Below are 15,419 nucleotides of genomic sequence, written 5' to 3'. Positions count from 1 at the left end.
GTCTATGTACAAGTGCAGGGAGACCCAGGGAAGAACAGCACTACTGGGTGTGTGCAGATATGTGAACCCAAGAAGGTCCAGGAAATGAGGGCACTGGTGAGTGAGCAAAGTGGGATGAAGGGCGCAGTGCATCTGAGCAGAGAAAGGCTGGTTGGGAGGCTTACCCGTTATACCCCCAGTTTGGAGGAAATTAGCAGAGAATGTCGGCAGTGGGTGAGCTGGTTGCCATCAGCCAAATTTTGTTCACATAACCATGGGGACACTGCAACAGCCAGGACTTTGAAGACTGGTCCTAAATCCCTTTATTCAGTGCCATTGTAACTTTGAATAATCACTGAATTCATGGTTGCAACTCAAGGACTGTGTTTTGAAATGCTATGTTCTACATTTTGTATATATAAGCCAATCAAAATAGTAGACTGGATAACTTGAAAATTGATGGCTAACAGGTGAGTAGCCAAATTGTATTTTGTCGAACACAGAGAAATCTATTTTTTGTTCTATTTCCTTCTTTTTACTTATATGACCTAGTGGCAAAAATGGCATCTGAACTAACAGCCTGTATCTACTTGCAGGCAAGTGGGAATAATTTTAATTTTTTTGTTTTTGCTATATTCAATGAGGATAGAAAAGTAAACAGAAATGCACATATTGATAATATCCTTGTCTTTGATTGCTTTAGCAGATGAATTTTTGGTAACATCCAAAATCCCTTTCTTATTCAAGGGAGAGTTTCTAATAGAGAAATTTACAAGGTTAGTATATTGAATGAATACAACAAATGGCTTTAATTGCCATTTAAACTTATTTTTTGCAAATAATTTTGTAATTACTTCCCAAGTTTAGTATTATAGCAGCTGCTTGTTATTATAGTTGTAAAAATTATTTTAAGCACTATTTTTAATTAAGTTTATATTAAATATATTCATCTTAATTCTGACTTTAAAACATGGTTAAGATGTGAATACAGTATTGATATTAATGGAGGTACTCTTTACTTCCAGAGAGTAAGGCTGGGAATTTTGCATTTTATACACTTTTTATTTTTGAATGTCTTGATTGCTTTGAAAAACAATTGTCATTTTTTCTGTGAGGTGGTTGTTGAGAGCCCCATCCTTTGACTTACAATTAAATAAAAGTCTTTCAAAATTTGCATTCCAGTACCTGTATTTATATCAGCTTGGTTTAATTTTACAGTTTAGTTTAAAATTGTACTGTTGTTGCTTGTTTAACCTTTCTTTAATTTAATGTTTATCTGCATAGAATTGAAGTAGAGACTATCAGAATTAATTTTCTGGGTTCTAAGCCACTGCTGTATTTTCTCAAATTTACTTCTAAAGTTTTATAATTGGTTTGACACTTCTGACTTACTCAGTGGTATGAACAGAAGTTATGCACTATAATTACGCCTTTGCTAATGTTTCTATTTCTTCCCTGATGACAGGATGCCTTATAAAGTCTCATAAACTTGCAAATTGGAGGCATTACATGTTTAAATACTGTAATAGATTATCTCAAGAAATACATTCAATTGCTATTTTTCTCTCTCATATTCTCACTTTTTAATTGCTTACAAATTACAGTAGTTTATGATCCTGTATTGTTTCTTAAGTTATCTTTATGTTAATAAGACAGTTGACTAATTCTTGGGTAAATTAGAAGCATAAACAATTTAAGTTTTATCTACCTATATCTATAAAATGCATTTTTAGATTATTAGTTGCTCATACTTGCTTCCTTCTGTCATTAAGTGGTTTATTTAACAACCTGCTGATTGTTGCAATTTACAATGGAATAACAACTGCTAACAGCTAATTGCAATCGATGATTATAGTTAGGACTAATGTAGTAAATTCTGATGTCATTATATAGGCTCATATTTTACATAGCATTACATTAATGAAGCAGTTACTGTTTTTCTAGTAAGACTATCAGGTATATATAAAAAATTAATAAAATATGTTCACTTTGTTCTACTGAGTTGAAGAACTATTCAAGTTCTAGAAGAACTATTCAAATTCTTCAACTGTTGAAGAACCCAGATTAGTGATACAAAAGAATGTGTGAATCCCTATCACTCAGCTTGTGCGTTGTAATAACAAACTACTGAGAACAATTGTGAAAAGATATTTAATATAAACTTTGTTTTGTATTTTCACACATGAGGTAAAGAGACAAATATTACATGCACATTTCCTTTTGTCTACATATTAAAGATTCTAATATCTCCTGAATTAACATTCAGGAAGTACACTTGGAAATATTGTATGTATTTTTATTTTGTAATGCTATTTCTGATGTCATTACATTATGTAAAATCATTCTTAGTTGTATCCTAAATTTAAATGCTGAATCAACAGTTTGAATAATTAGTGGCATACAGTGTTTTAAAGAACATTCTACAACAAAACAATACATTGGTATACTCCCAATGTTCACTTATATTTTTATTCTTCTGTTTGTTGATATTAGGGCCTCAATATTAATTAGCAATATCACCTACTAAAATAGTGTCTAGATTTTACTGGTTTATCTAGTCAATTAGAAATGTCATTATTTAATTAATAAAGTTTGCCACATACCACAAGTTCTTATCTGCTTTGAGAAAAAATATACTTGCCTAGAGCTTTTTATTAATTGATCCCAAGAGACTGTTGGTTTGAACATTGGAAAGTAATGAATTTTTCATTAGTAGTGTCTCTGCAGACAATGAGTTCGAAGAATTTAGGCTGACTTAACTGGGTTGCAAATATTTGAATGAGCCTGAGATAGCAATACAGAGTTAGACAATTCCGTTTCTCTTTGCTGCCGCTTGGTGATCATTTAATTTTTGCATCCCAAATATGTAACACAAGTTAGGTAGTATTTTAATTGTTGCTTAGGATAACAGTGCATGTGTGTCCAAAGACATTGTGTTATGCTGCTTTAAGTTAATTATATTAACACATATTTTTGCTGATATTTTTTATGTAGTACATTATTTGAAATTTCTCTCTTAGCATTTGCAAAATATTTTTATACACCTCTACTTGGTATATTATCCTTTGAGTATCATGACTCCATATCATAGAATTATTTGTCAAACTTTGTACCACCTGTGTTTTCACATAAACAGTTCTAAAACAAATAATTGCATGCATTGTATCATTCACTACAGTAATATTTTATTTTCTTTAGGAATTATCAGATGCTTGTATTGCCTACATTTTGAATTGATTTATTCTTTATTTTAAAAGATTTATATGGCTGTCCATCTTAACACAACTATGGGAGGCTCACAATAAAAATATAAAAACCAGGAAGTTCTTTGGAACTTCTTTGGATAAAGAGAGGACAGATGACCGACATGTATTTTGGATGACTGCTCATTGGAAAGAGACTGCAGGACAGAGGTTTTCTGCAGATTTGAATGCCAAGAGATGAAAGGATTAGTTATTTTGCTTGCAAAAGTGTTTGAGATTTTTAAAAGACACTAATTTTACAGGTTTCTTTTTCTAATCACTTTTGGAAATAGTCTTTAACTATCTTAAACCTAAGAGATCTTTAAAATGACAAGCTTGAAAATTTGCCAGGCGAGTTTAGTTTAAACTTTAAACAAAAGAAAATTTGCAAGCTTAAGAATTTAAATCATTTGAAATAAGCAGCAACAGGCTAAATAAGATTTTGATCTAAGAAATAGTTTTAAGGGTCCAGTTAAATTTTGAATATTGATTTTTACTATGAGATTTTTGAATCTTATAGTAGATTTTGGAAGTAACTATACAATATCAATAGCTTCTCATGAGAACCAGTTATTTTAACTTTCTTGGTCATTAACAAAGATAAGTGATTATGATTTTAGAAACTGGATATTAAACGGAATGGAACACTCTAAGTAGAAGGAAAAAATACAAACCAACTATCAGTTAACTGAGAAAATGACACAATCATTGGAAATATTACAAGAGATCATTGAAGAATAGAGCCAGAAATTAGTAGCAACAGTATCAACAGTGTCAGGAATGATGTCTGATTCTATAGATAGATTATATCAGATGACAGATGTGAAGCAATTTTGTCTGACGCGCCAGAGAAAGTACCAAAAGGGGAACTACCGGTACAAAGAACAGGCCAACAGAATTATTTGTAAAAAGATGATTTATTGGATATACAAAAGAAAATAGACGAAGTTTTAAAAATTAAAAAGGAAATATAAATGACAAACCAAGAGAAGGATCCATACTTAATTCTAAAATTATTCAGGAGAGGTGCTTTGGAACACATGAGCATACTACCTTTCTGAAACAGCTGCTTCCTTTTTTTCAGGCATTGTATAAGCCTGAAAATGGACATAGATGCTTTAAAGAGTGATATTATGGCAGGTTTTTTCTATAAGTTAACTTCTGAAGTCTGAAAAACTGTCAGCTGTTTTAAAGAGTCATGCTTGTAGTGCTGGAAAATATTCTTTTAAACCATATACTGCTATATAAATCAGGTCTTTCATAATTGAAGAATATTCTTATCTTGAGCTTGTCGAAGGATCGCTTTTATATAGAAGGCTAAAAAAATGAAAACCTAGAAACCACAAAACTACTGAGAGATCCCAGAAGAATTTCTATCTATTTCAGTAAATAATATAGTCCAAAGCATAGCCATATGAATAGGCTGATGGATAGCCATGGGAGAGAAAAAATCAATTACTTATGTAAATAGGAAAAAAAACAATGAAATAAATTATAGTATCAATAACGTATGATGTCAACAATAGGAGGTAGAGTGTGTTTGCTCATATAAATATACATGATATGGAAGGATTATATTACAGGTATGTCAAGTTTAGCTATGGTGCTGAGCTTGTTTTATATGGTTATTGTAGGTCCATATTCCCCCTTGGAAGTAGAAACATCTCTTCTAACACAGCAGGAGATAGTACCATATGTATAATAGACATGAAAAATCTTACATTAATGTTATTTGTTCTGTTAATCTGATTCTAATCATAAATATATTTCAGACAAATACGTATTTGTATTGTCTTTGCTAACAGCTATAAATAATCTCTATAAGTTTTGTTTATCAGGTTAAACATGTAACTCACTAGTTTGTGTAAGTTTTGTTTATAAGTTTAAACATGTAACTCACTAATTAAGCTCTACCTGTTTGTCTTGGTAAATATTTGCAGAAGCGTCCAGTTTTAAATTAAATCTATTTGCTTGAACATGTATTCTTCAAATTGAGATCTGCTTAGTTATTGGCCTTGGAATCAAACTTTGATGTTGCTTTTTTAAAGATTTGCCTGTGGCATCATATGCAATTTGAAAATCTGTAATATTTGAGAGTTTTTTCCAACTGTGTCAAATATATGACAATAAAAAGTTCAGTCTTGGGTATGATTTCTGATATGGTCTAAATTGCCAAAAAGTAGAAAGCTTCAGCAAAATTATTACTAATTTTCATTTATATTCAGTGAATAATAGAACACAAAATATATATTTTTCCCCTTAGAATGCTTCTGAGATCTTTTAAAACATCATGAGAATGAGGAGTCTGCCATTCTCCAAAGAGCACACCCATTCTCACAAGACTTAAGAAGACCTCAGAAGCTTTGCAAAGTATTGTGAAAAGAAGGCATCACTCTTTGGAGAGTAAATGGCTCATGCAATTTGAAGATTGTCATAATTTAGCATAAGAAGAGTTGGCATGACTAGCAGTTGCCTCGCATACAGATACATTACAGTCAAACTGGGCATGCCTCAGCAACAGCAGGAGGAGGAAAATGACCAGGTCAGCTGGGATAACGGAGTACAGAGTAGTGAGGGTAGCTTGGTTGGGCTGCGCTGCACCACACTGCACCACATTACTAGGCTTCAGCTTCACACCACACTGTTGGAGCTTCCTGGGCATTTGGCACTTCCCAGAGTGCAGCAACAGTGGCCCGAGCTGGGGCAGCGGAGGCTTTCAAAGGTGGCTTTGCACTGCACCACAGCTCAGGAGTTTACTGTATTTTCTGAGTATAAGATACATCTTTTTCCCTCCTAAAAGAGGCTGAAAATTTGGGTGCATCTTATACTCCAAATGTAGCTTTTTTGAAGCTTTTTTTCAGCCTAACAAGGCGCTAACCTGCTTCCTCGGCTCCATGCTTTGCTCCCGCTCTCAGCTGTTCTTTAGAAGTTTTTTTTCCCCCAGCCCTAATTAGGCGCTAGCTGAGTGAAGCATGCTTTGCCTGCTTTTCTCATTGCTGCTTCCTCTCAGCTGTACCTTAGAAGCTGTTTTTTATCCCCAAGCAGGGGATAAAAAACCAGCAAACTAATGTGCTGAAGCTGACCAGACTAAAGACGCTAGCTAGATGAATACCTGGTAGGGAGATTTTTTTTTCCTATTTTCCTCCCCCAAAACTAAGCTGCATCTTATACTCCAGTGCATCTTATACTCCGAAAAATATGGTAAGTGTATTCTTTCACTGTGTTTGCACTGCAGTACCCTCCCCCCACCCCCCTTATATGTGGCCTATGCTGGACCTTTTCATGCACACACATACATATACTCCCCCTGCCCCGTGGCATCCCTGTAGTCCCTTCACTTAATGATTCACACATTTGAAGTTATGATGGCAACTGGGACTGTTGGTATTGTGGTTACTAAGCGATTTCATCAAGTGATATCTCACTTTATGACCATAGTGATAAAAATTTCAGTGCCAATTGTGTTTGTAAGTTTAGGAATGCCTGTATTGATAAAAAGGTTACAAATATAACAAAAGGACAGATTTGAGCAATATATGTATTCTTAATAAAAGAATGAAGGAGTCTTTAAAACACAAAAAAAGAATTACTGTTGCATTGACAGAATCACCTGCTATAATCCCACATTATACTTTCAAAGAGAGGTTGCAATTACTATACAATTGGTGGTGATGCTGGCTTAAAGTGACTTGGAGTGGGCAGCTTTCCTAGTAATTGGATGACAGATGACTCTTGAAATAATTGGCTTTTGAACGTTTGGAGGATTTAGTGATATTCTGCCATTTGGCACTGGGAAAGAGGAGTATGATCACATCACTGGTGAATGATTTGTACATTCTACTCAAATATTTTAATTAGTGGCTGTGTTTAGAAGATAAATCACTAAAGAATTATAATTTGTAAAAGCAGTTGAAATTAGAATATCAGGTGGTCTTTTCATTTTTTTTCTCGGATAAATATTTCTGTTTCTGTCATCAGAAATTCAGCAGTAGAATTTTCCTTTCCACTCAGTATATATGCCACAAAAAGTTTCACACTGACTTTATGATTGCCTAGCATCAGCCAGTTAGAAATGTGAAGCTGCTGTCGGGAAACATATTTGGCTGCTTTAATATTTTAGAGATTGCCATATTTTCTAAATACTCAAATGTTTAACCTAGCAAGCTTGTTTTATAGATTTTTTCCCTTTTCTTTTCAAAATATTTTAAGTATGTTGCCATATTTTACTGTACCATTTTACTCCTGTCAAAGGAAAAATACCTCTCTTTTCTGAAGGTTCTAGCTGTCATTTTATGAAGCTGGTAGAAACCTGCCTTTCTGGTTTTTACTGCTGCTGCATAATAAAGCATAACTTTATGACTCATTTTGAACAATTCTTTGTTTGCTGATGATTTTTCAAATCTTTCCCTAATCAGAATGTAAGCCTTTATGAGATTGAAGTATAAAGCCAACTCTTTAAATTTTAGAAAGATCCCCAGTCCAGATTGGTTATTCACTGTTTTTCTCTTCTCCTTCTGATGGAGTTTTCTACCCAAAGGGTGTGTAATGATCAGGATTGGACTCTGTTTGGAAGCAGGATGCCACATTGTTCCTTAGTTTTGCTTTTGGGTCAGCTTTCAACAAAGCAGGACACTCTCAAAAATCTATACAGCCATGTTATGCAGTCAGTGACCTTGTTTATATAATTTGTTTAACTCAGTCAAAGGGAGGGGGATTAATGTGTCATGTGAACATTTGACTGCAGTGATAGACTAGAAAGATTAATAGATTTCATTGGTCAATTGTGTTCTTACAAAGTTAGTGGAGCTTGAACCCTTTCTCTTCCTACCGCTCAAAGATAAGATAAGCCTTTGGATAGTGCCACAAAACTGGGGTTTCTCTACAGACACTAGCTCTGTTCTATACCCATCATACACAACCAAAGAAAGTGGAACAAGAGCAGAAACTGTTTGGGGTAGGTATTGTGTTGATTCCCATTGGGCCACTAGTGATTTGCATTCCCCCCCCCACTGATTCTAAAAATAACTAGAGGAAATCTTTTTTGTAGGGGCTGGGAAGATATCTAAAACAAGCACTACCTGCTTGACTCCATCATTCCTGGTCCTGCTGGTAGAGCAGTGTTGAGTTTGTTACTTTGAGAAATGGATGACTGAGTCAGCTGTGTTGTTCAAACCAGTCTAGGATTTTTGCAGGAGGAAAAGATCACACCTACGCAAATGTACACATATGCTAATTACATCATTACATGGTTCTTGCTATCTATGCTTGCTGGGAATTCTAAGAAGTTATAGCCATCAGAGGTCTACTTTACTATGTTCAGACATGTGCCCTACTCTTTTATGAGTAATGCAAACTCTTAACAGTCTTAACATAGGGTGGAAAAAGCTCTGGTACTGGTTGAATATGCTTTGCATTACAATGTAGACTTGATAGTCATCATGACTCATTTCTGAAGTAGCTTAATTTCATGTAAGAATTTCATTGATTCCTGTAAATGCAGATCAAGTGAGAGGTTCTGAATACCAATAGAAACATTGAAAAGTATAGGATACTAATGTGGATTGCATATGAAACGTGTATCTCTGTAGTAGTTATTATATTTCTATTCAACTAATGTGGCATATGTTTATCAAACACAAGCTTTACTCATAAAGATAAGTAAAATAAAATATTGGCCTACTAAAATAGATTCAGAATTTTCTTTTCCTCCTCTTTGTATCTGAACTGTTTTATAAAGATATAATTTTTCAGTTATTTATATGCAGAAGCTATAGCTTAGTGGAGCAATACAGTATAACTCCACAGCTAAGAATTCAGTAGCATTGTGTCAAAGATTTCTTCCTGGAATATTGAAAGCTATTGTCAGTCAAAGTTAATCACACTAGGTGGCATGGGAAAATAAGGCATCTTTCTACAGTAATAATTAACGCGCTTGTGGTGATACTGCATCCTCGGAAAGCATAACCTAGATTCAATACAGCCACAGTTATACTAATAAATATAATTACTGAAAACTTGGGAACAGATGCATGTTCATGACAAAGAAATGAAGCAGTACAGGTAATCCTTGATTTAGGACCATAATTGAGCCTGGAATTACATGTATAGCTTGTGGTGGTCATTAAGTGGACCACCATTTGACCAGGCATCATTTTATGACCTTTTTTGTGGTGATCATTAAGCAAATTCATTTTCCCTAATGGGCCTTTTTTTTTGTTGATAAAAACTGGAAGTAAAAGGCAGAAAATGGCAAAAATTGCAGTCACATGACTGTGGGATGCTGCAATGACTAAATGCAGCCAGTTGCCAAGTGCCCATGTGTGATCATGTGACTGTAAGGGGGTGTGGCCATTGGAACGTCAAAAACAGGTCATAAGTAGCTCTGGGGAACTCCATTGTAATTTCGAATGATCGCTAAGCAACCGGTCATTAAACAAGGATTACCTGTAATATTTTTTTGCCCAATTTATAGGCCTTGTCTGTTATAGGCCTTTCTGACTCTAGTTGGGCATGGATTTACTAGGTTCAGCTTTGTCTCATTGCAGGACCAACAGAATAATCACATTGTGGGCAAGAAAGGAGCAGTTACAAATGCAAACAGTGAAAAAATATTGTAGTAGAAGTGGTTGATCTGATGCTCTTCAGTTGTTCTGGACTGAAAGCTCTAATATAGCCAACTGAGCAATCCTGAAAATTTTAATCAGAAAATCTAAAGGGCATTTGATTGTGTTCCACAGATGTAAGTCTATGGTATAGCTGCTGCACTGTTAAAATGTTATATTGTATATGCATGTATTACTTAATACTCCATTTTGGTACAGACATCCCCTATTTACAAATTTCCAAGTTAAAAACTTTCTTCTACATGAACAAACTTTTCTGCATCCCCAACCTAGAAAATCGCAGAAGGTGGGAAAAGACAAGAAAGGGTTAGTTTGTGGCACACTGCAGAGAAGGACAGTTACGCTCCACAGCCTTGGCAATGTGGAGTGGAGGTGGTCTTGAGCCAGTGGTGAAATTCAAAAATTTTCCCTACCGGTTCTGTGGGTGTGGCTTGGTGGTCATGTGACTGGGAAAACCAACTTTTACACTTTATACAAAAATAACACAAAAGCTACACAACTGACTCACACACAATGCAAAAGCAGCTGGACTTCACACAAAATGCCCCCTGCAACAAGTAGGAATCTCACAAAGTCACAGAGAGCTCAAAAACAAACTATCACACTTTACACAAAAATACCGGTTTGGGCAATAGGTAGTAAAAAATGCTTTAAATTTTTTTAAAAAAAGTTCCGAGGATTGCGCAACACAGCTGAGTGTCACAGCTGATCATCAGAACCTTTTAAAAACTTTTTAAAAGCATTTTTTACTCCCCGAACCGATAGTAAAAAAAGGATTAAAAAAAGTTCTGACGATCAGTTGTGCCACACGATCATCAGAACTTTTTTTTTTAACTTTTTAAAGCATTTTTTTTACTACTGGTTCGGGCGAACCAGTAGCATTTCACCCCTGGCTTGAGCATGCCTGAAAGAGGGCCCAAGTACCCTAAGGATGCGGGTAGAGGGTTGCTTAGATAGGGAGGAGTCTGCTCTACCTGAATGTCAAACCTGGGATGAGGGTTGATCAGGGGAGAAAAAAAAAGTTGAGACACACACAAGCCTGAAGAAGTTTGTGGTAGAGAAATAAGGTGCTGCAAGAACAGCCATTGGGACCTGTAGTCTGGCATCCCCTGCCACTGTGAAGCCCCCATCAAATATGCTCCTACTTATTCCTGTGGAGAATGGAGTAGTGCAGTTCAGTCCTCCCTCACATTGTATGTGGTGGCAGCACCTGATTGTCTTGCTGGGATCCCTTCCCTAAAAAGGGTCCTAATAGCCCATGGGAAGACTGGCCGTACCAGCCAAAGCCACAATGGATCAATGCGGGAGAGGTCCTCTGTACCCAAACCCAGGGTTTGGGTTAGTCCTTGATTGATTGGGTGGAGAAATGTAATTTAATTTATGTAAAGTAAGAATTGTACTTTATATGGGTTTTTTATACCTGTTTGGACTTTTGAACAAAATGGACTTACGAACAGCTTTGTAAGTAGAAGGCTGTCTGTACAAAGTTACATTTTTTTCTCCAAAATATTTTATGTTCAATATAGGTTGAAACTGATTTTATACTCATGCTTTTAAGTCTTTGTTGTTCTATGCTAGTTTTCTGATTATATGTTTTAATTTTGTCTTAAAAGTAATTTAAAGTAATTAAAGACAGGTGTTGCAGATTTTTGAACATTAAGTTAAAATGACTTTGGAATTCTTTTTTTTCTTGGCTATTTTTTATTGAGATTTTTCTCTGATTCTTTTTTTACATCTAAACTGTGTGAGTGTGCTTGATTGTTTATTCAAAGCCTATATTCTCTCTTTTCATGTTGTTGGCCTATTAAGTACTAAATGCATAATAACTCTCATTTTTTCATGCTTAATTCTGCTGTGCTTTAGTCTTTTTAAAAAACTTGTTTATGAATGTATGATAAAGAGAAACAAATGTGTTATACTGATATTTTAATTATAGAGCATCATACAACATACTTCTTCATTGTCCAGCTAACAATATGTACTTACACAGTACTACTAGCAAAGTAAAATAAATGGCCTTTTTCCTACAGGTAGTCTCTTGCCTTTGTTGTTTAACAGCTGTTACCACTATATACTAATGCCCTTACAATAAACCACAGTATTACTAATATCAACTAGCAATGCATGTATAAATATGCCAAAGTTGAATTCATTAAATCAGTCTGTGTATGGATTTGCCTGATGTTTTCCCTCTTCCCTTAGGGAATCTGAAATCACAAAGTGTTGAGGAGAATGTTTGAATACAGGCAAGAATGAATAATGCAGAATTACTGCAGTTCACAGTTTGAGTACATAATTATGTGACCTCATGATATTAGAGATTAAAAACTTGTCAATATAATTGCTCAGCCTTTTCTATAAAATGACTGACGAATATGAGCGGGAAAATAAACACCTTTCTTGTCATTGCAATTTTTGTTAAAGACCAGTTCTAATAATGCAGTCTTCTCTGGTAGACTTATCTAGCTGAATGCATGAATGCCACTGTATAGCTAACAAAAGAATGGCCATTTGTATGAAAAGTCTCTGCACATTCTTTCCCACAGAAATCAACGAAAGGGTCGGTTGTCCTGGGCTACGTATTCCGGCATTTAAACCTCATTGAGATAGATTATTTTGGACTGCGGTACTGTGACAGAAGTCATCAGACGGTGAGTAAAGCTACAAGAGATTAGATATTTCAGAATAGATAGCAGAGTGACCTTTCTTTTTTAAACAGTTCTGTTCTGCACTATTATATGCTGTCTCAGCAAGTTAGTTGTTAAACAGATAAAATCTATATCCCATTAGTGCATGCAAATTAATATTAAGTCAGGAATTCTTTTGGAGGGGAGGGTTAGTCATTAACTGTATAAAAATACCTTTCCTATTCAGAGGAATAGATCCAAGTCTCAAAAGGCTAACATGTCAATAAGTAAATGTTTCCTAAGAGGAAACATCACAGCTAAAATAAAAGTTATATTAATGCTGAGATTATTCAGTTGCCTGCATGTTATTTTTGAGTATCACCAAACTATCAGTGCATAGTCTGACCAGGCATCTTTTAATCTCATAATTCTTGATGCTAAATATGTATGAAAGGATAGCATGTATGGGGAGTGCCCTGTTCAATAGATAGTTGCATTAGTTAGATTTTTATGGCAATGGAAGTCAAAAGTGCACATCCTGTGCTAAGCTCAAGGCTTATTCTAGATGAAATACTTGACAATAGGGAAATAAATTTCACATGATGCAATTTATTTTGTTAACTATTTAAACTAGGACAATTGTCCACATATATTACAATGATGAAAAGGAGTCATAAAGTTGGCGTGATGTGAACATGATTGTGCATGTTATACATGATTAACCTAAAAATTAAGTAGGGCTTTCCAAATTCTAAATTAATGGTTTGATACTTTCCAGTTAACTAAAACTTCATTATTCAAAAGAAATCACCCCAAACAGTTTTAACAGCATGATAGGAATATTGTATTAATTATTGGAAGAACAGGCCTAGTTTTGATTTCAAACTGATTTTAGAGGCTAGATTTAGATGTTACAGTTTAGGACATCAGAATTTATATATGTTTGTGCTGCTGTTCATCTGTTAATACAGTAAAATGCTCATAGTTTTCTCCCAGAACACTATTAGAATAGCTCCATATTTTGAGGGAATTGGTTTAAAATTATATGACTGATACTTGTAGTCCTGCAGAGAAACAAATATATATGTATCTGACCAGTGATGGGCTGCAACTGGCTTAACAACTGGTTCGCATGCGCACACGGGCTTCGCGTGCATGCCTAACACACTTGCACGCAGCATTCAAAATACGGCAATTTGAAGATCAGCTGCTTACTTTTTAATGCAGCCCGGGTAAGTAGAACAGTAGGCACAGAAATCATCTGTGCTGCGCAAATAAGATGAGCCAGAAAGAAGGAAATATAGGACAGGATAGGGTGGGGTAGGTGGGCGGGGCCAGCTGATCATCGGAACTACCGGTTCACCTGAACCGGTCTGAACCAGCAGCAGCTCACCACTGTATCTGACTGACAGAACTAGATAATACTAATATTGACGATAGTTGTCATGTGGCAAAGAAGCAAAAATAAAACTGATCTTGTCTTTCAAGTTATACAAACAACTCAGGTAAAACTGGTTAAAAGACTATAATTTATTGTATGCATTCATACCTGCATATTACTATATGTTGAAATATATTATACATTGTATATGTTGAAATACGTTATACATTAGAACGTATAATCTAATGAAGATAAAGACTTTTGTGATAACATACATTGGATTGAAATGGAGCCTGGATAGCTCTGCAGACAAGGCACTGTAATTTAACACCAGCTGTCTGCAATTAAAATAAGTTCGAATCTTGCCAGGCTCAATGTTGACTCAGCCTTCCATCCTTTCTAAGGTAGGTAAATTGAGGACCCAGTTTGTGGGGGCAATAAGCTGACTTTGTATAAAATATACAAAAGTATGAAGGCTATTGCTTAACGCACTGTAAGCCGCCCTGAGTCTCCGGAGAAGGGCGGCATATAAATCAAATAAAAAAAAAAATGGAATATTCTATGAAATCAGGTTAAAAATTATGGAAGTATAATATACAGATCTGCAATTTATAGTTATGCACCTGGGAAAATCTTACAGTAATTAAATAGAAGCTCATTGGGGTGTGCAGATAACTTCAACTTGTCTACCTATATAAAAACCCCTATATGAAATAATTATAATACCGTATTTCCCCCAAAATAAGACACTGTCTTATTTTTATTTTTTTTTGAACCCTAAAATAAGCGCTTGGCCTTATTGCCATGTGCTCAAAAGCCCAATTGGGCTTATCAGGGGATGTCTTATTTTGGGGGAAAAGGGTATATATCCCATTTCTGTGTGTATACATCTGTTCTTATTAATATACTAACTACACTATGGTATTTGAGAAACTTTCTTATAGAACAGGCAATATTAAATGAATAAAGATATAGAAAATAAATAATTCCCCAGTAAGGAAACTACTCTGTAGTACATCCTCTGCTCAGGTTATCTATGAATGGCACATGCAAGCCTTATTGTAAGGAATACATATTATATGTGCTATTTTCTTAGGTTATCTTTTTACATGCATTCTTTTATTGCATAATTTTTAAACTGCTTTTCAAAATGGAATTAAATAAATATAGGAGATCAAGAACAGTATTAAGTTGATTGAAGTAACTAAATGATTTTAATGAGATACGTGGGCTGGGTTTAGCAATATCATGTTGCTCATATAAGAAGTAACTTGTAGTCTCTGTGTGTGTTGAAACTAGTTTAAATAAATCCATATAGGGATTTATATAATAAAACAAAGTTGTATTTGTATTTTGGCTTCCTACAGCAATGTTCTAAATTTGTAAGAAGTCCTACCTGGCCTTTGAAAACTATCTGGAAGCTTCAGATGGTTCAAATTATAATGGTTCAAGCAATAACAGATGCTTCCAGCTATGCCAGTGTGTCATCACTGTTACATGTGCTGCATTGGTTTCCAGTTGACTCCTGGGTGCAGTTCAAGGTGCTATAAAGCCCTTCATGATATAG

General features: G+C 35.0%; 1 protein-coding gene across 2 annotated transcripts in view; it reads left to right on the top strand.

Moving 5' to 3' along the window:
• EPB41L4A (erythrocyte membrane protein band 4.1 like 4A) overlaps positions 1 to 15,419 on the top strand; it is a 95,546-nt gene that overhangs the window by 21,098 nt on the left and 59,029 nt on the right. For both annotated transcript variants that reach the window (XM_034432756.3, XM_034432755.3), the window contains exon 3: positions 12,391 to 12,495. In XM_034432756.3, coding sequence (XP_034288647.1) covers positions 12,391 to 12,495 — 105 coding nt within the window. The remainder of the gene's footprint in view (positions 1 to 12,390; positions 12,496 to 15,419) is intronic.

This window comes from Pantherophis guttatus, chromosome 2 (genome assembly GCF_059756535.1).
Source record: "Pantherophis guttatus breed Tessera chromosome 2, ASM5975653v1, whole genome shotgun sequence".
NCBI lineage: Eukaryota > Metazoa > Chordata > Lepidosauria > Squamata > Colubridae > Pantherophis > Pantherophis guttatus.
Note: the sequence above shows the minus strand (reverse complement) of the source record. Positions and strands in the feature narration are given on the sequence as shown.